Source organism: Melanerpes formicivorus, unplaced genomic scaffold, assembly GCF_026170545.1.
Source record: "Melanerpes formicivorus ecotype bairdi unplaced genomic scaffold, bMelFor1.0.p_v2 SCAF_13, whole genome shotgun sequence".
Lineage (NCBI taxonomy): Eukaryota > Metazoa > Chordata > Aves > Piciformes > Picidae > Melanerpes > Melanerpes formicivorus.
Window position 1 is genome coordinate 6,807,979 of NW_027142365.1, and position 23,238 is coordinate 6,831,216.

At 41.6% G+C, this 23,238-nt stretch overlaps 1 protein-coding gene across 1 annotated transcript in view; it reads right to left on the reverse strand.

Annotated features, from left to right (window-relative positions):
• Positions 1-23,238, reverse strand: part of PRKAG2 (protein kinase AMP-activated non-catalytic subunit gamma 2) — a 186,969-nt gene that overhangs the window by 113,935 nt on the left and 49,796 nt on the right. The window contains exon 2 of the mRNA XM_068145964.1: positions 9,877-9,948. Within this exon, the coding sequence (XP_068002065.1) occupies positions 9,877-9,948 (72 nt within the window). The remainder of the gene's footprint in view (positions 1-9,876; positions 9,949-23,238) is intronic.

A 23,238-nucleotide genomic window follows, 5' to 3' on the forward strand; every position in this document is an offset into this window, starting at 1 on the left:
GGGTTTTGGGTCTCCAGGGGAACGCATAAGCAAAGTGTATGTGCCCACCGGCACAGTGGGCCACTGAGTTTCAAGCCCTTTGCATGCCTGCTCCTTTACTTCCAATTATACAACATAACCTGGTAGGTATGGAGCAGACAACAATTTCTACCTGCAAAGATGCTACCTGACGTGTGTCAGTCTAGTTAGGTAAGGGCATTGTTTCCATTGGAGGAACTGTAGGGAAATCCAGCACCTTTTACTAGGATGACTTGGATGAAAGAAGAGATGAAAGAAAGCCTCATAACTATATCTGCCCTCCTTTGATATAGTGAAGGGCTTCTATATATGAGTCCAGCCCAAAAGGCCAGCTGAGTTTAAAACACACATGCAATTAACTCCCCTTTCAGAAGGATGCTAGCCACTGCTCCAAAATACTTGTAGAAATACGTATGAGTAGCATGATGGGCAAATAACTGCTCCCTCTGTAACACAGGATCCCCTGTCTCATATCCTTTCTGTCTTCTGCAGAAAGGACTCTGGACTGCACTTTGGACCAGCTCCTCTTTCTACTTGGGAAGGGACAGAACTGAAGTGGGTCCTGCTCCATAGGAATAGCAGGAGGGTTTGCAGAGAGCATGGTCTTTCATTTGGGAAGGTTTCTAGCCTAAAAGGCAAGTGGCAGTTGGTCTGTGAGATGGACACAAATAGCATGGGTCACTAGAAGGTGAATGGAGATGTGCCAGCACAGGCCTGGACAGCTGATGAATTCTGCACTGTGCTTCTGTACACAGCATAGAGATGTCTTGCAGGATGCAGAACTGCTTTTTGTACCTGCACACTTATTTTTGACAGCATGGACAAAAAAAATCACAAAAATATACTTGTACTGTTGCAGAAGGAGGGAAGAAGAGGAGCAGTTGCCCAGGGGAAATTTTTGGAAAGGATAAATCATTTCTAACTGAAGCACTGGGTACCAAACACTCTGAGAGTATTCATTAGAGAAGAACAAAATAGTGTTTCAAGCTTAATGCAATGGCCTGACCCTCAGGTTTGCCTCACACCTCTGTCATGGATTCTGTATGCAGCTTTGAAAACCGCTGTCATATGACATCTATTCTGCCACAAGGACCATCTCTCCTTTATTCCTACTCTAAGTCCTCTGGCATACAGACTGTCTGCATTTGTCAAGAATAATAGAGCACAATCCCTCTACTGAGACCTGAAATAATAACCACACTGTAAGTTAATTAATAAACAAATTGCACTTCAGTCATGGGTAAAACAGTCCCAAAGTAATAGCTTTTTCATCAAAGCTCATTAACTTTACTAAAACATCAACTGTAAATCATCTGAGACTACTTCTACATTGTTCTTTCCACAACTACATACTCCAGGAAACAACCAAGCAGCAAAACAGCACCTCCTTTGGTATTGCAATTTAAACAGGTCTGCTGCCACCTCTTCTGTCTGAAAGTGGGGAGTAAGAACATTTTCAAGTTCATTTTAACCACAATACAAATCCATCACTACTCCTGTAATTTAGGACTGTTTCCAGGGTGGCAATTTCATTACAGTTTTTCCTGAAGTGACAAGCCCTGGCATTTACAAAGCCAAGGGAGGGACGTCACTCTGGTGCTACCCTTACTGTTTCATGTTCTCTTTCTTGCAGGCTTGTTTGGTTATAATGACACAGTCATGGCAGGAACTTTAAAAAGACTGTGGTGTCCTCACGTGCTAAAGCAGCTCTAGAAATGTAAAATGCCAAGCAACAATTTGTCCAAATAGTCAGCTTTCCCTTCTGCTTGCAAGTCAGACTCGAAAGCAAATTGTTCACAAATTCCTAGCGGAAGCAGCAGGATGTTTTTATTTATTGCAATCGCAACTGCTTGCTTTCTCTCCATCATGCCAGGCAGATGAATCAGCTAATTGTCAGAGCACCAGGGGCATGCTGCTTAATACACATGTGCATGCTACTAAATTAAAGGAAATTACTACATCGAATTCACCCCCAGTCACTCCACACATTAGTTAGACACAAGCCTCACCCATCCTCAAAGGGGATAAGTACCTGGGATCCTGCTTTGGGAATTGCAACAGGATTGCTTTCTTAGACTATTATTTGAGGCTAATGGATTGCAAGTTTTAAAGGATGATTAGGTGCTTCTATGAGTAAAGCCAGCAGCAACAACAGTCATCAGAGTGCATACAAAAGTCACAAGGCAAAGCTAATTTTCATGCTTCACCTGGGAACGTGGAAGAATCTGTGCTGTGGAATAAACCACTCCATTGGTGTAATGACTCTGGCAGTGGTGCTAGAGGCAAGTTACACAGCTAGATGGATCATCAGCCTTCGTGCTTTTTGGACTCATTTCCTTAAGCTATGCCAGGCAGGTGGGCAGAAAACTCCCACACATGCTTTGGAAAGATAACTGTTCCCATAGCTGAGCTGTAGCAGGAAAATAGAAAAGGCATTGCACCCTGTTTTCTCACATGAATAACCCTTGTGCATCAGTTTGTGTTGGTCCAGGAAAAGCAGTAAAATGAGAATGAACAGAAATATGAAACACACCTAATACATGCACGTAGTGAGATGGCTCATTTGACCCTGACTGAACAATTGGCTGTTTAGAGACAAGGAATCCAAACACACAATGCAAGTAGAATATAAATCAAGGCACAAACATGGCCTAAGCAAACAAGTTGAAATTTCCTCTAAGTAGGAAGACTATTCACCTAATGAAAAAGAAAAACTGAAGCAACCAACCAAAACCAAAACATTTCCTGTGTTGGATTTGTGCAGAGCATACACAGGATCTTTGAATTCTGTGCCTAACTTGGGGCTCCCCAAACCTTAAAACTGGTTATGCTGGAGAGAAATGTCAGATCGTGACTATGTCTGCAGAGCACAATGCAGCAGGAATAGGGCTAAATGCCAGTGTCAGGGCAACCCTATCCTCTGCCTACAGCAATAGGCTCTCTGGTGAGATCAAGCAACCAAGCAGAGCCCCATGCTACATCAGATGCCTTGTTTCTAGTGACTGACTGCTTATTCAAGGCTGAACTAGTTCCCTTACATGGCACTGTAAGCATCCTAAACTGATGTGAGACACTGTCAGTTTTTATGCAACGGCATACACCAAATGATCTTAGGCAGGTTTCTAAAATACATCCAGAACTGGCCACTGCTGAAAATAAAACAACTAAATGAGACATGTCTTACAGTCTCTGCATCTAGCAGACTTAATGTTCAATGTAGTGAATGAAAAGTAAAGTGAATAGTGTGGCCCTTGCCCCAAGCTGGGCAGCCCTAGAAGTTTCCAAAACATCACCCTGAAAGCTGCCTCTGTCATTTCACCTGGATGAGGGAATATTTCTCTCTTCCTAATCTCTTCTTCCTTTATCTACATGTATTGATGTCTCACCCTACGGTGAATTAGTAGACTCACACCTTCATGTTCAACATATGAAGTCCTACATGAAAGAATTACCAACAAAACCACAACCACTACCACTCAGTCCCAGACTACCCCATTTGAGTGAATGAATCATCTGGACAGAGGCTTAAACCATTGAGCAATGGTGTGATTGCCTTGCTCACTCAGCATCTGATAGGGATTCAATATGTTCTGTAAACATTCCCCAGGTGCCAGTTGGGCTCAGAGAGAGCACAATCCTTGGACAGTCCTAGGTTACATGTGGTCATCCCACTCTAGTGGGTGGAAGAGTTCGGCTCTGCAGCAGGGCTGTACCCAAGTCCTTCATCTCCAGGCCAAGAGAACACTCCTTGACCTCTTATTTATTGCTCCTGTTGACATACCCCAAGTGAACAACCTTGTATCTTGTTAAGAATTATTCACCCCGAAAGTCATCCAGATCTTCTCAAAGAAGGTCCTTCCCTCTGATGAAAAAAAAACCCAACTCTTTGCATCAGCAACAAATCTGGTTAGCATAATCCTGTTTTTCATCTCAGCCTAACTAGGAAAGACCAGTCCCAGGATGGATCTCGAGGAAATCCCACCAGTTCTGCCCCTCCACCCAACAGCTCATCCTTCCAACACAAGCCTGACATCTTTCCCTTCATCTATTTTCCTACCTGTCTCATTATTCTTCATCTTACTTGACAAGAAAGATTAAAGTGCACTATATTGAACAATTACCATATGATAATCCCTAAAGCTAATGTGCTAAGAGACCAAAACTATTCATACTTCACCACTTATTAGTCTCTTGTCATCAACACACCATCCAGTTCAGTCTTGTCCCTTCTCACTCACAGGCAGAACATTTCCCAGCATTGTCAATTTCTCTCCCATGCTCTGTATTAGTTTCACCAAATAATGTCCTCTCTAGGAAACCATTTCTGCTCCCAGCCTCAAAATTAAGGATTGGTTAACTGCAGCAAAGAGCAATGTATTCTAAATTGATGTGCCCAGAAAGATGAATGAGCTCTGCTGAGAAGACCCTGATCACACTACAGGGAAGAGGCTGTGCAGGAGTTCAGGAAACACAGCCACTGCCCACGTCTGTGCCACAGCACCTCTTTGCAGCTATCTCTTCTGCCTCTCTGCCAGGGCACTCAAGCAACAGGTCCTTTCTTGGGCACACAGTCTTCCCTAGAAAATGTCCTCCCTGAAAAACCTCTGGGTCTGGTTCAGTTTCTGGTGAGTTAAGATTACTTTTCCAGAACAGACTGAAAAAAATAATCTGTCTAGAATCCAAATGGGCTCAAGCTAAACAAGCTTTAACAATGCTTCTGAATTCATGTGAAAGATATTGAATGCCCCTGAGTTCTGTTACTTTTTTTATAGAATCATAGAATTGATTCAGTTGGAAGAGGCCTTTAAGGTCATCAAGTCCAACTGGTAACTCCAACATTTTTCTCCACTGGAGTATTTAAGGCATTTATGGAACTCCTGAGGTCTTTCTGCTTTTACAACAGTGACCTACTTAACCTTTATTTTGTCTCTTTGCTTAAATCAAATTTCTGAAAGGCACCTAACAGAAAAGGAATCACCTCCCACCACAACACTAAACACAATTAGAGAGGATACACTGGATAGATGTCTGCATTTGTTTCCTGCCCTTCCACTGATTCTCAATAAAAAAGCCCTTTGATGAACTTAATTGGATGATTCTCTCTTTCTCCTGGAATAAAAGAGCTCACAGAAATACAAGAGCTGACTTCATTAGAATGAAAGGTAATGAAGGACTTACTCTCCCATGTGGTCATATTCATCACCACTAGTTCCCTTGGTTCTACATGAGCAGTAACAATTGAGATGATGAATTTTACGGGATCAGAGATGTCACTTCCCAAAACTAAAGTACAATGACACTTCCTCAAATTGAAATACAATGGGATGTGTCTGACTGCACTGGCAGGCTCCGAGAGCCCTGCATGGCTGCACACACCACTGGGGTAAGGCTTCCAGCAGTGATCAGGGCTGTTCAAAGGAAGAAACAGGCTTGAGGAACAGTGAAAGGCTCTTTGTCTACTTCCTAAGCCTTAACTGAATTTATTTGAAAGCAGTAGATGAGAAAGAGCCATGCACGTGGTAGTCGTCCTACATGACCCTGCCCTGAAGCTCATTCCACCCACTGCGAGTCTCCATGCCGAGGCTGTGGCACCATCCAGGATACACATCTCCATCCTCACCAAAAGGAGATGCATTATTCACTGAAAGGGGGCTAAAAATGGCATACTTTTTGCTTCTCCTGCCTATTTCAGGGATTGCTCATGCAGTTCCTATGAGTCACTGGACAAAACACAAACAATACTGGGACCAGAAGGACTGAAAAACACTCCGTGAAGTCCTTCAACATTGCAGTCACTTCTCAGATGTTTTCTGATCCCAGTTCATCAACACTTTCCTGCATTACTGATAGCAGAAGATAGTCAGTGCCAAAACACAGTTGTATCAAACCCTCTACTTTTCACCCTGTTCCTTTGCCTGTACATCCAAACCACAAACTAATCCATCCTTTAACCACCATGTCACATCCAAAATCCATGTACGGATGATTACCTACAGCTGTTCTCAAACTCTAATCTCGGCTTTGTGAAAGACTTCCTAAAAATAGTGTCTGCATTATTTGCTCCTAGGTGTGACAATCTGGCCAAATTGAGACGGGCTGTCTGTTGCACAACATGTTCTAAATTACTCAGGTCATTCTGCATTAGAGAATTCTTGCTCAGAATTTACCATTCTCTTCCCCCTCACTTTTGTATGACTGGAGCAGCAATGAGTCTGATTCCTTTCAAGTCTCTGTAAAGTATGATATAGTAGAGCAACAGAATGTTTTGTCTGCCTAGAAACAAAACACTGATGAGGTTTTTATCCATTTAGTAGACTCCATGTTTATTCAGCATCATTCCAGCTTCTTCAATCGAAATGTCTTGTGCTACATTTTTATGTATGTGACACAGACACTATGACATTTGCCAACCGAATTTATAATTCATTTAAATCCCCACTTTTGTTCAGTAAGAACTGGTTACCATTAATTCTAATCCTAATGAGTCTATTGTAATGGCATCATTATTTATTCAACATCAGACATTTCACTGTTTTCCCCAGGACTTAATGTTAGACTTACAAACCTGTAAATTATCCTAATTGCAAGCATTGCAAATATTAGCACAGTAATTGCCTTTTGTTTGTGCAGCCTTCTGAAATTTCATTTCTGCTCCAAGGTTTATTCAAAATCAGCACTAGGCAGAGAAAACTCTGCCAAGTCATTCAGAGGTATTTTATCAGTTGCTTGGGTTTAATTTTAAAATGCCTAGCTTTAACATCTTCTGCTTTAAATACACTTCAGTCATTCCATCTAAGATTAACACCTCGCCAGCTTTTACCCCACATAGAGAAAAGAAATTTTAATACATACTTCTTTTCTAAGCTTTCTTCTATGTTTTTATGGCATTTCTATTATTTCCATAAGTGAATGGATCAATATTATACTTCACACCTTTTCTTGTTCCTCCTCTCACCTCCATCTATAATTTTCTAGCTGCCTCCCCATGGACAATTTTCTCCTTGTATTATTTTCTTCTCTCTGACTATTCACAATCCTGGGCTTTCAGCTGAGAGCCTCAGCCATCCATTTCCTATACTATCCACACTGTATTATTAACATATTTTAGATGAAAGATCTATAAATATCCAAGGTGTTAAGACCTCTAAAACTGACAATGGTCATCAGGGTGCTGCCCTGCCACGCCATGCCCAAATTTCCTAGGCTTCTAAACTGACCTTCTTCCACTGTCCTTTCCCACTCTGAGGAAATCCAGTCAATTTGATTGCTCCTCAGCTCCCAGTTATCCTTGTCTATACTGCTCTAAATAATGATCTAAGGTCTCACTGCAAGAAAGGTTCAAGCCACATCTGAAGCCATGAGCTTTGAGCATGGGGCAATTGGTAGTAACAGTTGTTTCAGATAGTTACCAGCACAGGGCACTAGGGCACTTTTTCAGGCAATAAGAAGGGCCAGAACACCTGCCACAAGCACAAGAGTTACCTTTCTCCATCACAGCACGTCAAAAGCTCCTACACAGCAGTCTTCACACTATTATATTCTCTATCTTCAACAGAGGAAAGTGAAAACTATCCCTATCCTCTTACTGGCAGCAGTCATAAAGGGAAGAAGAAAATATCATTTACAAGAGCAGTCATGTTAATGAGAAGTGACTGAGGCTAAACCTCAGGAAATATGTGTTACATTTCCACCACTGCCAAAAAAAATTCTTACGTGAACCTGAACAAATAATTCTGCATGTGAGTTTCTCAGCTGTGTAATGACAGTTATTGTCACAGGCTAAAGATTGAGGGACGCTTGCATGGTAAAGTGCTAAGGATCTCTGTGAAAAATGTTAATTCAGGTTCTAAAAGCTTTTCACAAAGAACAGCAGAATTAAATTAATGCTGAATTGGAAAGACACGTTATGAACTAATCTTCTCTACCTTGATCTATAGTCTGGGTGACAGAAGAGTTAAGTGCAGGAAGAGAGAAACCCCTGATGAATTGCCTGTCTCCATCATGATGGGTGAATGGGAAAGTCACTTTAGTGACTTTTAATATACAAAAATTACACATCATACTTTGATTTCAAACTTGAACAAAGGAAAAAACATCTCATTTGAAAGTGAAGAGAACCTGGGGACTCCTTTATATAGCACCAGTAGGGATTGCCGAACTGTTGGTCTGAATGAAATAAGCACTGTAGTGTGTGGTTATTCCAAAGTTAGTTGCACTTCCATAAGCAGAGCTTGACCCAAAACTGGGGAAAACCCCAACATTTACTGAAGCTGCAAAAAGGAGCAACTACTGAAATGTCCTTTGAGTTCTTCCAAGGCAAGAACTCATCAAGAGAGTCCCAAAAGCAGTAAGAGGAAAAAAAGTAGATTCACAACTGAAGTCATTAACCAATATCCTGTAATACTACACATGAGCAAGATAAATTTTGGTATATTTTTTTCTTCATGACTGAGATTTATGCAGGTTTTTCATCTTTCCTTGTGAAAAGGAGGTGCTAAATGGAAATGCTAAGTTTAGCTAGAAACCCCTGCCTTCTTCCAGCACGACAACCCTTTCCAAAAACATCACATTGTTCACTTTATTCAAACTCTGCAAACAAACACCTTTTGGTAACACTGTATATTTTAGCTTCCCTGGCATCTGCAAGAGCTCCTCTTGTGTCAGTGATTCCTACATCAATCTTAAAAGGTCCAATGCAGAAAATAACAAGGCCAATGCTAGAAACACCCTGGAGGTGTTTAAGAGCAGGCTGGATGAGGCTCTGTCCAGCCTGCTCTAGTGTGGGGTGTCCCTGCCCATGGCAGGGGGGTTGGAACTAGATGATCCTTGTGGTCCCTTCCAACCCTGAATGAAACTATGAAACTATGAAACATATTCAATTACTGATGGATTTTTAAACCATGAGGTGCAAAGGAATAGAAACTTGTGCTGTCAACAGAGGTAAGTTACTATTGTTCTAGATGCAGATTAGCTTCACTAAGGAGATATTCATTGCTTCACCTGCCTTGAACTATAACTACAGACTGTTTGACAAATGGCTTGTAGCAGGTTTAATCTCCATGGAGGTCCACAGACTTGCAAATACTGTGACAAGTCAAATTGGTCCACTGTGTAGCTATAGTTCAGCTTTTGGAGTTATCTACTGCTTGAAGGGGTATCTGTCTTCACCAAGCCCATAATGGCTTGCATCTAAGCAGACCAGATTATACTTCAGTGCTTTGTGAAAATGAACCTGAAGGTAACAGATCCCCATCATGATTTGTATTGCTTTGCAGACTGTGTAGGAGCTGTATAACCATTCCTAATGTCACCCATTGAATATACTTGTCTGACCACTTTAAAGAAAGCAAACTTCATGAATGTCTGGGTTTAATTTAATAGCAGGCCATCAGTAAAACTTTATTTATGGGAAGACCCTACTGCTATGGCTTCAGCAAATGAAGACAGCTCCATTTGTCAGTGTTGCCAAGGACTGCATCAGTAAGCAGTTGCAGGAAAACATACTGACAACTACAGACACCAATTTAGGGCACTGTATTTTGGTAGCAACATCACAAATTTGGCTAGCTGACTATATTCCTGACAATACAGTTCTGCAATATCACTTCATTGAAATACAGCAGTGTTACACACAACAGTGCTAGCAGAGGTTAACATTGTTTACAGGCTAAGGCGCATAAGCACCTTCATGGTAATGTCTGCAAAAGTCACTATGTTCACCTTAGTGCATCACTCTCAACAGGTTAATGGCATGGGAGGAAAGCTTAAAACCCCAGGGGATTTTAAGCTTAGTAAGTTGTGCTTACCATCAAGGGATTCAACCACTACAAGAAACATGGAGCTTTGGAAATATCCTACCTTGCGTGAAGCATTTTTGTCTGTGCTCTCCACATCACCGTCCAAGAATGGCATGGCAAATGAGCTGAGATCCTGCCAGGACAGAGAAGAAGAAATGATGTTTGATATTAATGTCTTCTTCCTTTCATCAGAGCATCACATGAGTCTAGCCCATGACTTTATTTCCAAAGGGCCCACTGCAGTGATTCCTGGTAATAAATAACATGGGCTCTGGTCACGCTCCTTGGCTGTGAAACCAATGGCAGATATAAGTAACAAAGGAAGAGGGAACCCTAAGCAGTGCTTCATTGCATCACCAAGATAAAACATCTGCACAAACAAATTCAGAAGTTCCTGTGCTAAAAATCTCAAGGGGAGCACCCAAATCCCATAGAAAAATGAGTAGAAAATTACAGATGAAATGCAGCCACTTGCTCAGCAACTGGCCTATATTGCCTTTAGTGGGGTGCATACTCTCAGCTGAAAGAGTATTTATGCAATAAACAAAATTTTAGTGAGAATACATCAATGTTCTGCAAAAAGTAGCACGTGTGAAAACTGCAGCACAGTGCTTGGGAGGAAATAACCAGCTCTCTTGCACAAATGAGAAAGGAGCACCCAATTTTGCATGACTAAAGACAATAAAGCCCTAAGAAAAGCACACATGCTCATCTTTAACTAACAAAAACACACTGCAATTATATTCTACCTCCTGTTGTCTGCTCTGTTTATGCTACTTCATGTTCCTGCCACAGGGTATTTAGAGCTCCTTTCTACATGCATAAAGAAATTATGTTAGTGTCAAGTTTGGCATCTGTTTGATCAGAAAAATAGATAATGAGTAATTCTGTGACCAAAAGCATGAGGTAGCCTAACGCTGTGTGCTGAAGAGCTGAGCCTTGGATCCCAAATCTTGATCTGAGTGTCAGGAATACCTTCCCAGGGCAGAACTTCAATGACACAAGTCATCAACCTTTCCATGTAAACAATTCAGTGCTTCTCTACCACCACATCTGCATCCCATTTAAAGCAGTTCAAAACATACAGAAATAAATAGCAATTTTATATAAACCTAATTCATGACTAAACAGAGCTTAATCAGCGCTGTCCATGAAGTCTGCAGGGCTTGCTTGCCTTCAGAATTCAGAGCAGCCCCAGGTCTAATCACATCACATTGTGTAATCATACTAAATCCCAAATATGCACAAAAATGTGTATCACAGGCATAATCCTTACAAGTGTTTGAAAATATTCTGGTTACATAATGAACAACAAAATTAAGGAACAAAATATTGAATTACTGGAACTGAAGCACATGGGAGTAATTCATGCCAAGTTGGAAAGGAAAAATATAAAGCAGCAGCAACCCAGGCCTGGCCAAGCTGGCCACAAATCATTGGGCCACAAACCAAAGTATTCATGGCAAATTAGTATGCTCCCAGATCTATCTATGCAAACTCAATGGGAACTGTCTACAAAGGCCCAAACTACAAAGCACCAATCCAACCATAATAGCTTTGCCCTTACCCCCAGGCTTTGGCATGGGCATTTCATATCACCTTTGTTTGCAAATGAAAACATAAGCAAACATCTCAAAATCCAAAGAAAAGGCAATTTGTTTGGTCTGGATTTGCACTGTTAGCAACATTTGACAGAGGCTGAACCGAGGCACTGCAGGATCTTAAACAAAAGCTTCCATATGCATTTCCTTCTTCCTTTAATTAGTTAAGACCAAAACTACTTACCTGCTCTATAGAAAAGATATTAATCTATAAATAGCATTTATAAACACTGTCAATAAATGGATCATTATTATAGTATTCCTACTTCATATGTTAATGCAAGACTTAAGTGAAGAACTTCTGTGAAGACATTTCAGAGCCTAATGGAAAGTTGCACAGAAACTTATCCCCTTGTGCTTACTTTAATTTAGCCAAAGGATTTACCAACTTCTTCCTCTACCCATCTTTGGTAGTGCAGAAGCTGGAATCTGATGTGTGTTAAGCCATTTTCCATGGCATAAATCAAGGAAATAGCCCCTTTTGAGTTCCACAGATTAGGGTTCCTATATTGTTACATTTTGTAATCCACAGGGAAAAATCCTGCTGGAGACTTGATGGAGGAAACTGTTTAATGTGGCATATATCAGGGTTAAAAAAAAAACAGTTAAGAAAATTTGGAACAGCTAGGAATAAAACTGTAACTTTTCTCTTTTTCTAAACCAGGAGGTGTTAGATAGGTGCTACTATTTTTCTAGGAACTAAATGTCAGTTCTCAGTTACAATTCCAAGCCTAAAAACATGTATATATTAAATTCTGAAGTCTAAAAGTATCATGAAACCCATCTAATGACTCTGATTTGCAGCTCTCTGATATCATGGAGGTATGCTTCATCTGTCTTTACATTGCAGAATGGGAGATCTCTGCCTGTAAGCAGGAATAACTGGAGCTATAGCTCTCTGGACAGCATGAGACCTTTCTTTGGTAACATAGTGCTGGAGAACGTTTCAAAGAAGGTAATAATTGTACTTTTAGTCCTGTGATGAAGTGTGTATTTGTACCTGCTACCTAACAATTTTTTCATCTTTCACTTCTTCATGGGATTTTATATGTGAAGGCTTCCATTAACAGAAGGGAAAAATACCTATATCAAATATCAGGCTGCAAATACTGCGCTCTCACTTCCAACCTGTTGGTTAAGCAAAGAAATAGAAGATGCTTATTTTCCCTTTGTATGTTCCTCTGCAGAATACAGACTACATATCTATTTTTCTCTTGTGTTCCTCTTCATCTGGCAGCACATGTGATGATGCACTTGCTGATACAGTAACTTAAAAAAATCCAAAGTAAATAAAAACTCCTCTGCAAGTGTTGCAAAACACCACCAAAATCTTGCCAGGCCAGTGGTACAGCCCTAGCCCTTACCACACATCTGACTGCCCTGATCTTGTGCCAACAGATACATGCTGAAGGCTTGCTCTGCTGTTAACCCGGGATTGAAATCATGCTTAGACAGCTTTCCTGCCTTCCAGATCTGCTTTGCCGCACTTGGAGTAAGTGCCCTAGAAGATCACATGGTTCTGGAGTGATGTTTAAAAAGCTTCCACCAAGGGCATGTAGTGACCTCCCGCTATGAGGAAAAGTTCTTTTCTGTTGAGACTGCAGAGCCCTGGCTGAAGAATGAACAGCATCTCTCCCTGTACCAACCAGTCCTGCATTATATCCTCAGACAGAAACTTCTGGAGACACCACAGTCTATGTTCATCCTTGTAAGGAATAAAGGTCACCAGACACTAGCTAGTGCTGCTAGCCTGGAATCAAGAGTATGAAAATATGTTTTGCACATATTTGATAGCTTTCCTGCCATGCTCCTATTCCTCTGTCAGTCCTTCACATTGTTTGACAGTGTCTGACAGACTGACATCACTCCTACTACCCCCAATGAGAAAAAATGATCTCTTGAGTGGTTTATATCTACTTTACAGCCACAAAACCACTTCAGATTTGTTTTGTTTTCAATCCACTATTATTTACTCAAAGGTTGTTATGGCAGCTCCGGTTATATTCACTGAAGAATACAGCCCCAGGGATATTAAAGCTTTTTCTGGAGGATGGCAGAGCTGTGACATAGCAGAACCACAGCTCAGTGCTCCTGCAACCAGCCAGGCTCCCTCCTGGGGAGAGCAACCTCCCACAACAACTCAACAGGAGATTTTTCAGGACTTTCCTTATCAATAGCACACGAGGTTAAGAGATCTAAAAAAGAACTGTATAAAAACTATATCAAACTATCTAAAAAGAACTATATCATGAGGCAGCAGTGTGTCCAGGTGGCCAAGAAGGCCAATGGCATCCTGGCCTGTATCAGGAACAGTGTGGCCAGCAGGAACAGGGAAGTCATTCTGCCCCTGTACTCAGCACTGGTTAGGCCACACCTCGAGTATTGTGTCCAGTTCTGGGCCACTCAATTTAAGAAGGATATTGAGACATTTGAACTTGTCCAGAGAAGGGCAGTGAGGCTGGAGCACAAGCCCTATGAGGAGAGGATGAGGGAGCTGGGGTTGTTCAGCCTGGAGAAAAGGAGGCTCATGGGAGACTTTATTGCTCTCTACAACTACCTGAAAGGAGGTTGTAGCCAGGTGGGGGTTGGTCTCTTCTCCCAGGCAACCAGCACCAGAACAAGAGGCCACAGTCTCAAGCTGAGCCAGGGGAGGTTCAGGCTTGAGGTGAGGAGAAAGTTCATCCCAGAAAGAGTAATTGGCCATTGGAATGTGCTGCCCAGGGAGGTGGTGGAGTCACCGTCCCTGGAGGTGTTCAAAAAAGGATTGGATGTGGCACTTGAAGCCATGGTTTAGTTAGTCATGAGGTGCTGGGTGATAGGTTGGACTTGATGATCTCTGAAGTCTTTTCCAACCTTGTTGATTCTGTGACTTCATTCTTTTTAACAGGCTTGTCTGCTGATTTAGTTTTCAAAGAATGTAAGGATAATTCTATCTGCAAGTGCACTTCTGTTCTACCACTTCTTCCCTCTTTCTTTGATGGGGAAACAAGATATTTGGAAGGATGCACATTCTTCATACTAATTTACCATCCAAAAGGTCAGACTAATTTTAAGGCAGTCTTGTCTGAGCTACCCCTACACCTATAAAAAGATCCTGCCTAATTCCAGCTCTTTTTCCTTTGACAGACATGTATCAGAATACTTGGGATTATGGGAAAAGAAGGAATAATAAACTGTTTGTTCTTTTATATCCTGGAAAAAAACAAAGAACCTCTTCTCAGAACAATTTTGGAGAACGGTAAGGAAAACCACATTTTAGGATACAAAAAACCAACTATATTGTCTGGAACAGCATGGACAAATAGCAACAGGAACAAGATCTGGTTAGCCACACCATTTTCCACCTTTCCCAGCCAGTGTCACTGTTGCTTTCCTTACTGGGGAGGATTCATGCCAAAAAGGCTTGCCCAGACATGATGGTCTGGATGCTGCTGCAATTGGAGACCTTGGTGTCAGAAAAGGGCTTCCAGCAATTCCACTGTGGAGGCTTCAAGCTTAAGTCACAAACCACTAAAGCCTTGAACCCAGTAAACAACACAGAACACACAGGATTCCTTTTTATTATTGTGTTGTTTCAAGGCTACTTTGGCAGCCAGGCTGATAAGGCTTCTCTGCAATGGTTGAAGCCAAACTGCTAGCAAGGAACGCTGGGGCATGCTGTGATTGGCAGATCAGAGACCCATTTCCAAGGTATTATTGGTGGAAGTAGGACCTTTTTATGGCTCTGATGAACAGTCATTCAAAATTTCGGGGCTGGACATCAAAAGAGTACTTCACAAACAGCTCCCCCCTGCCATCCTTTACCACTGCCCTTTCAAATGCAAGGGATGGCCATGAGCAACATGGTCATGTTAAATCTGTGCCCATGGTGATGGGTCTGTGTTCCATGAGCATGGTTAACTGTTTTGCCATGTTCCAGAGGTGACTCAGGTTGGAATAGCTTCATGGTAGCCTCCACGGCCCATCTCTGCTAAAAAGTTGGGTTCCTCAGCTTGAAGTAACTTCAGAGTCCGAGCGTAGGTAGCATCACGCGGTCCTGACTACTGATGGTGTCACCTATGAGACAGTATGCTCCTGCTTCGTGAAGTTCTATATCTGTGCTAGAGCTGCATCGAATTTAAGGATGTGAAATGCCTGCCAGACATTACAGTTTCTTTTTACAACCTAACTCAAGCAGGAGGTGACACTTTACTACAACAGCTTTTCAATATGGGGAGACAGCTCCTTTAATAAAATAAACAAAGAAAACAAGATACAGAGAAATTAAGATGAGTGCTGACAAGAGCCCAGATCTCACAAAAAAAATGCTGAAAGTTGCAGTCCTCACCAGTGCACCTTAAGGAGGCTTCCAGGGTCTCCCCCTCTCTGCTAATGTTACTGAGCTGCCTGTGCTTCAACTCTCCCACCAAGGACAAAGGCAGTCAGGATTTCTATTAACATCCACTGTGAACGGTTTCATGCAGCTCAGTCTGCCACACCACAGATATTTTTAAGATTAACCTTGGATTTGTACCTATTACAGCCTATGTAAAACTCTGAATAGCAAACACACTGAATATGCTAATAGTCTGTGAGCAGAATCCAGAGTTTGAACTCAGTGAAATAGAGGGCATAGCTCAGTAGCTCTGACTGAACAGAAAATTTATTCTTCTTTTGAGAACAATCCCAACTTGAAGCCTTTGAGGATTTACATCAAATCACTCAATTACTGCACAAGGAAAGATTCAAAACTGATATGCACTGAAATTTCTGTCCTTTTGTTTTTGTTGTATCAATACACTCATCATAGTATAGTATAATAAGACTTACTTTATTCCTTTAGGAGCAGGCTGCTCATTGCTTTGGTTTTTCCCCCTCCCCCATGCCATCTAGACTGCAGCATGTGTTTTGGAGACACAGATAAGTCGTACTGTGAGACTGAGGATGCTGGTGACTAAGTCTCGGTATGACTCAATGGGAGTGGGCAGTAACAGATGTACAAAGCTGGTTAGATTTGTGCAAGCCAGATTTGTACTTCACAAGGCTATTCCAATTTATTTGTTTGCTATTACTTTTAAGGCTGTTCATATTAAAAAAGAACAATTGAGTAGGTTGGAGAATTTTAGATGGTAGAAATGAAATACAGAGGCTTGATTTTGTCTGCAGCATGAAGATGCCAGGGGCAGCACGCTCTGTAAGTCACCTGGGTGACAGTGCAGGATCAGCCGTGTGCAGTCCAGTGTCAAGGTGGATAAGGCATCGGATTTGAAATTAAATAGAGTGTAAATCACCCTAAATTATATGCCTGGAAGAAATGGAAAATATTCAGTCCCCAAAAAGCCCTAATCTAAAAAGACAGAGAGTAAAGGGTGGGTGAAATCTAACCCAGATGTCAGTATGTGAAAAACCCCATCCACCTACCTGATGATTATTCAATATATCAAAAAACTCACATACGAAAACTTTGCATAAAAAAATCAGTCTAAACATAATTTAAAGACTTTTCTTTCAGCTGCAAAAGAAGCTAAAGAGCTGTACAGTACTAAAAGCTACTGAAGCCACTTCCCCCCTGTTCTCATTCATGGGTCACTGTCTTCAGTCACCACCACTTGCTTACAAAAAACTTGCTAAAACTAGGAACTTCAAGGGGAAGGGGATAAAGAGAGACATGAAACCAGTAAGTCCTTGATATCTCCCTGAAAACAGCTGTGTTCCAAGCTATTCTTTATGAGTTACCCTGGTCATGGAACACCAACAGCCTCCAACACACCCCTTGCCATTTCCAAACCTCTTGACTGATCCTGACTGTCATTACTCTCCAGCCATGTACGGCAAATTCACCTTTTCTTCTTAGGAGGTTGTAGATAAGGCTCATCAACAAAAACTGCCAAGAGACTTTGGATTGTTTTTTTGTTTTGTTCTCAATCTGAGAGTTAAATCTCTAGAACACATTCCTACACTGTTCATGGAAAAAATGAATTTTTCTATCAAGCCTTATCTCTCTTGCCAGGAAACACCACTGTGTCATCTTGGTGATTCAGCCTTTGCAGATGAGCTGAGTACAGATAGCCTGGGGTGGGATGTAACCAGTTCTGCCTGGAGCCCCATAAAGCTTATAACATCCAGTGAGCTCAGGGCTGTATGGAAATGCTGTGATGAAGGGCACTGCTCTCCACCTCAGCAGTAAATCCCAGACCATCATTAGAGGCTCTCTGACAAAGCCTGCACATGATCTCCATGCACACGACAGCCTGGTTTGTCAGCTCCTTCGCACTGCAAACCACACAGCACGGTGACTGGCAGCATCTTTATTACAACAGCAGATGGACAACCTAGCAAACGTGCAAATTACAAAATGTCACTTAAAAACCAAAAACAGCAACCAAAAAAAATAAAAAAGGGGAAAAAAGGAAGGAAAAAAAAAAAAAGAGAGAGAAAGCAAGAGAACAGCAGAGAAAGTTAGTCAGGGAGAAAACCAAAAATCTCAATATTCCCTGTGACAGCACAATCCACACACAAAACAGTTACTAAGTGTTATTCCTGGGTACTCAGCCAAAGAAAACCTTTCTCTGGTGAGACATTTCCTTCAAGAAGCACCCAAAGCTAAGAGACACCAGGTGAAAGCAGAAGATAACGTGCCTTAGACCTGGAAAATGTGGTCAGATGAGTGATGAGGGAATTAAGAAACACAGACACATGAGTACAGGGAAGGACTGCAGGAGGCTGGAAATGCTACCCTTCATATGGCACACACTCAGTGCCAACAGAGATACTTTCCAGCACTTTCATGGTTGTCTTACATAAATGAGACACAGGCTCCCAGTGCCTTTGCAGAGAAAAACACGTATTTGCAATAAAACAGAGCTTCAGCCACAGTGAAACAGCAGAGCCACAGGAAACAAAAGATGATTTTGCCATAATGTACTGAAAACACTTGAAACACTGCAGCATGGGAGCAATCTGAAGGGGATTGAAGTACGGATCATCATGAGGTTTTCTACATAATTTCTGTACTTCAGCTACTCTAAAAGCCACCATGCTTTGCATTTTTTGTTTCCCCCACTCTTTATGGGCAAAAAATCATCAAAAAACATTTCCTCAATGAAGAGCAAAACAAAACAAAACCGAAATTGAAAACCTCCAGCTGATGACCTTATCTGAGAAGGACTTCCAGAGATCTCTCCTAGAAAAGGTGACATTCACACCAGGCAGATAATCTCTGCCATAAATATCTGAACTCCAACTATTTTTGCCAGTTCACTGCATTTAGGAAGGCAGCTGCCTGTTGTCTCCTCTTTACATTCTTGTCAGTTAACAACCATAAATAATCTCAACAATTAGAAGAAAGCTTATAGCTAGAAAGCCAGGCAAGTGGGGGACCTGCTCTGATCAAGTAGTCTCTCAACTGAAAAAAGAAAGAAAAAAAGTAAAAGCAAAGACGAAATTAGTCAAGAAAAGGAAGAAGAGGATGGCTCTGTGCTCACTGTACCGAAGATGTGAATAGAAGCTCACAACTAAGGAAGATTCCATTCTTGATGCTTTCCTGACACATTTTCCTAGACATGTTTTCCCTCTGCAGCTGCAGAGAGCAATTCACATCTACAAAGCTTACAGTCATTTTGCTATAGCTTTTCTTACAGTTTTAGCACCACATGTAAAAAATGACCAATATATACAGTATGCTCTACTTCATAGGCTAAATTACTTTTTTCTCTTCCCCAAAAGTATGGATGTTTCATTCTTCATCTTCCAAACTTCTTATTTAGAGGTACATTGTCCTGAAGCTGGCAACGTAAAAAGCCCTTAAGGACAAAAGAAAACTCAAATTGTCACAGGGAATCTGTAAAACATCACATTCATAGTGCAATACTCTTCCCTAAATCCATCTGGTATGTCCTACAGGTCTCACCTCTGGCTTTATGCTGGGAGATGCTGAGAATTGGTACCGTTATTGCTTTTCCCAGTTAGCAGTGCCATGCAATACTAATAAATGAAATTACATCTTCAATCCTGGGGGAATCCACACCTGCATATCCAGTCCCAAATAGCTTCAAGGATGTACTTAAGTGATGAGATTTTCATTGCCTGCTCTGACCTTCTGCTTTACTCCCAGGAAGGTATCAAGGATGAACAAAGATCTGTCAACTTCAGCCCTCCAAACTCTATAGTTATCTACCTCATGCTTTTTGTGCAGCCTGGAGAGCACAGAAAAGTCAGCATTTCCAAAAGGCAGTTTGCTCCCATCCCCCTGGTATGTGAGAGGCTGGACAGCTTGTTTAAACTTTGGATGATTCAACAGAAGACAAATGAATTCTGTCTCTTCTCTTTCCCTCTCTACTGTCCATAAAGTAGAAATAAAATCACTTGTTTTCCCTTTCCCCCTCTATTTAGAAAACAAGCTGTCCAGACAGGGGACAGCATCTTACTATGGACATGTCTACAAGGCAGTTGCAAGTGTGGTTTACACCAGCTCACTTTCACCCAGCTCCACACAGCGCTGATCAAGTGTAGCCATGACAACGCAAGGGTTAGCATAGGCTGCAAGATCCCCGTGGGAGGCTGAGTAAATACTCCAGCAATTTAGCTCACTTGGAGCTTCTTGCTCCCGTTGTATGGCTGTCAGGACTCAACCAGGCTAATTTAAGCCCAGTTTTAATCATGTCTTTGCTTGCAGTCTAGACACTCTATGGGCATCCATACAATGGGTAGCACAATGTGGTCCTAAGCTCTGTTGGCATTTCTAAGTGTAACTAAGAAGTACATTTTCTTCACACAGCTTTGGCTGTTGTCTAAAAAACAGGGTTAACTCCTTGATGGGGTGAGCACACACTGGAGTGAAAATGAAGGAGCCATTGTGTCCAGTTGAAACAACTAGAATTTAACTTTTACAAAACAAGGCCAGCTACACCAGCTCTGAGAAAAGCATGTTTGTCATGACAATTGGCATGATCTAAGGGAAATGTCCAGGGAAAAGTAGATCTCACACCTCCAGGCCTCCTCACACCAAGCTGTGGCCACTTGTTAAAGTTGTCTCAAAGGATGTGCTTTAAAAACCATCACAGGTCTGCTTGGAAAAAAGGTGTTAGAAGACATCAGTGATCATCTCTGGAAGAAATATGGATAAAATTTTAACCCATCTGGAAAATCTTGTGAACAATGAGGTAAATGGAAGAACACAACAAAGGCATTACTCAGTCTCACTTGAAATGGGCAACACTGAAAATAGATGTTCAGAGCAGGACCAGTTTGGAAATAATCCTCATATGGAAAGGGAAGGACAGAAATAACACACACTGAGAGGTTTTTTACAATCCTTGTACATCAATGATAAAATGTTAAGGCATATGTTTCCTCCGATATATGCAAGCTTCTTTCAAGAGCTATGGCTTTCACTGGTATCTGCTTTTTTTTTGAGGGGGGGGGTGGGGGATGGAGGGGGGTGTTGGTCCTGCCTCCCCCCCAACTCCAAAATTGTTCCTAGTTCCTGGCTCCTGTAGTAAGAGCATCCTGACTTTAACCATCTTATTCTTCATGTACCCATTTAAACATGACAATTACAGTGGAGCTATCTAAACATGTTGTGGAGAACAGACAAGCAAACACACATTCAGGTAAACCCAGCTGAAAAGTGAAACGTGGTATCTGTGTATACATGTTGCCAATACTCATTTGTGCCCTATGCAATGGTTTTGAAACCCAGCAGACGCTGGTAAGCTGAAAGAGGCAAATCTGCATTTGATTTGGCCAGCAGTTTGTGCATCAAAATATGTCAAGAAGCATTTGGTCCTGCTCAGAGAGTGTGGGAAACATTTCCAAGTTAGCAAGACACTCTGGACATGGTGACAGATGGGCAGAGTATGAGCCTGGCGTCGGAGAGGCCATTTTATAACTGGCTGTTGCTCCAAGCCATGTGGCAGACAGTCCAAACCCATTTGTCACCCAAAAAAAAAAAGCTCAGACTGGGATTACCAAACCAAGGCACAGGGGAGAGCCTCTGCCTGTGGGTCACTCCACTTAGGACAACCACCTGGCCAAGGCGCGTCACCAAAAGCCTCCCACAAGACAAACAAGCACTCAAGCAGGAAATGAAACTAAACAAAAGGCAATCAAACCTTTATTTATTTTTTAAGCAAGGTGAACGAGATCCACAACTAGGACATTTTGAGTCAGAACAACTTTCATTTCATTCTTGCTTTGCTTTTTATCTGTATTTTCATAGAAAAAAAGATGGGTTCTCCCTTACTACCAAACCCTAAGTTCATACAAATAACATGGCCCTAAAAGGACACTGGTTATTTTTTTTCTTATCAAGAATGCTAATTCCTATCTCTATGTATTGAATAGTTAAATGACTGTTAGTATGCATTTAAATTTATTAGGAATGGGAATTGACTTAGAGCTGCAATCAGGCACTAGCAGCCATTAAATACTTATCAGAATAATGACTCTTAGATGAAGAGGATGGATAAGTTTATAAAAGTATATATTTCAGTTCTGAAAGCAAAAACATCAGCACTGACAGGGTGAAACAGAAACAGATCTCACTGGTGGCTGTGTTCTCCCAGATGTAGATGTGCTAGAGCTCATCTCACAGGGGATCATTTTTGTTATACGTATAAAACATGCGCTTAGACAAGAGAATATATATGGCAAACACACATAATCATATAACCTGTGTACAAACAAGGTTCAGAGCTTTTAACTACCATTTCTTTTAAGATGATGAAGTAGTTCTTGGCTGCAAATAAGCTTGTCACTGCATCTACTTGGGTGGCCAAACAGGCTGAAATGACACAGGAATTTTCTCCTCCTCCAGGCTGTTTGCTGCCTGAAGCAAACTCTAGCTACAGGTGATTTACAACAACTTTGTGGTTTGTCTCTAAAGGCTTGTAATAACATTGCTTTAATTCTCCTAATTTCTTCTTGATGAGTGCCAGACATCCTAGGTACATGCTGATGGGCTTGGTTTTGGGGGTGTGATATTTTGGTGTTTTTTTCAAACAAATATATTTTTATTCCACTCCCACTAATAAAAATGGACTAAATGAAGTGCCACAGAGTCCTGCTGGGTTTCTCACTACCTTCTTTGGACCAAGGGTTGGATGCATGTCAGCAGGATCCATTTCAGCCTCCTGCCCATCATTCTGCCTTCTGACAGATGCTACTGCCTCCCCTTCCTAATTTCAGCAACTTCGGGTTTCACTCACCACCCAGGGCTGCTCAAAGTCAGTGCAGCCTCTGCTTCCCAGACTCTCCTAGACTCACGACTCTTCATCCCACACTGGGGACAGAGCTGAGTGTGAAATTTCTTCTCCAAGGGCAGACATTCTAATCTCTCCTGTAGCCCATAACAGCAGCTAAACCACAGTGACCAGCAAGCAAAACACATCTTACACTGGAATAAATTTCAGTTGCTATTCACTAGACTCCTCCCATCACCCCACTACAGGAGCACCTTGAAACCCTTCAGGCTTTTGAGTCTGTTCCCAGGAAAGAGTCACTCTCATCATTATTGGACATTCATTATCACACAGATCCATTAATTGCAGGGTAAATTGCATGTGCTCAGCATTAATGCTGGTAGTGGAAAGGCAAAAATGCAAGAAGAGCACAGGAACCTTGCAATATGTCTCTTTATCCTGAAAAATCTCATCCAATATAAAATTAAAACCAATAAGCAAAACAGGAGTTCCCTAACATCTGCAGTTTGGGGGTTACGATGACTAGCCATGACAATTAGACACCCAGCAGTTCAGGCTGCTCTAAGACAAGCAGTGTGAGAAACCAGGCATTGCAAGATGCAGAGACCAGATGGTTTTAAATTGAAATTAAATAAACACCCC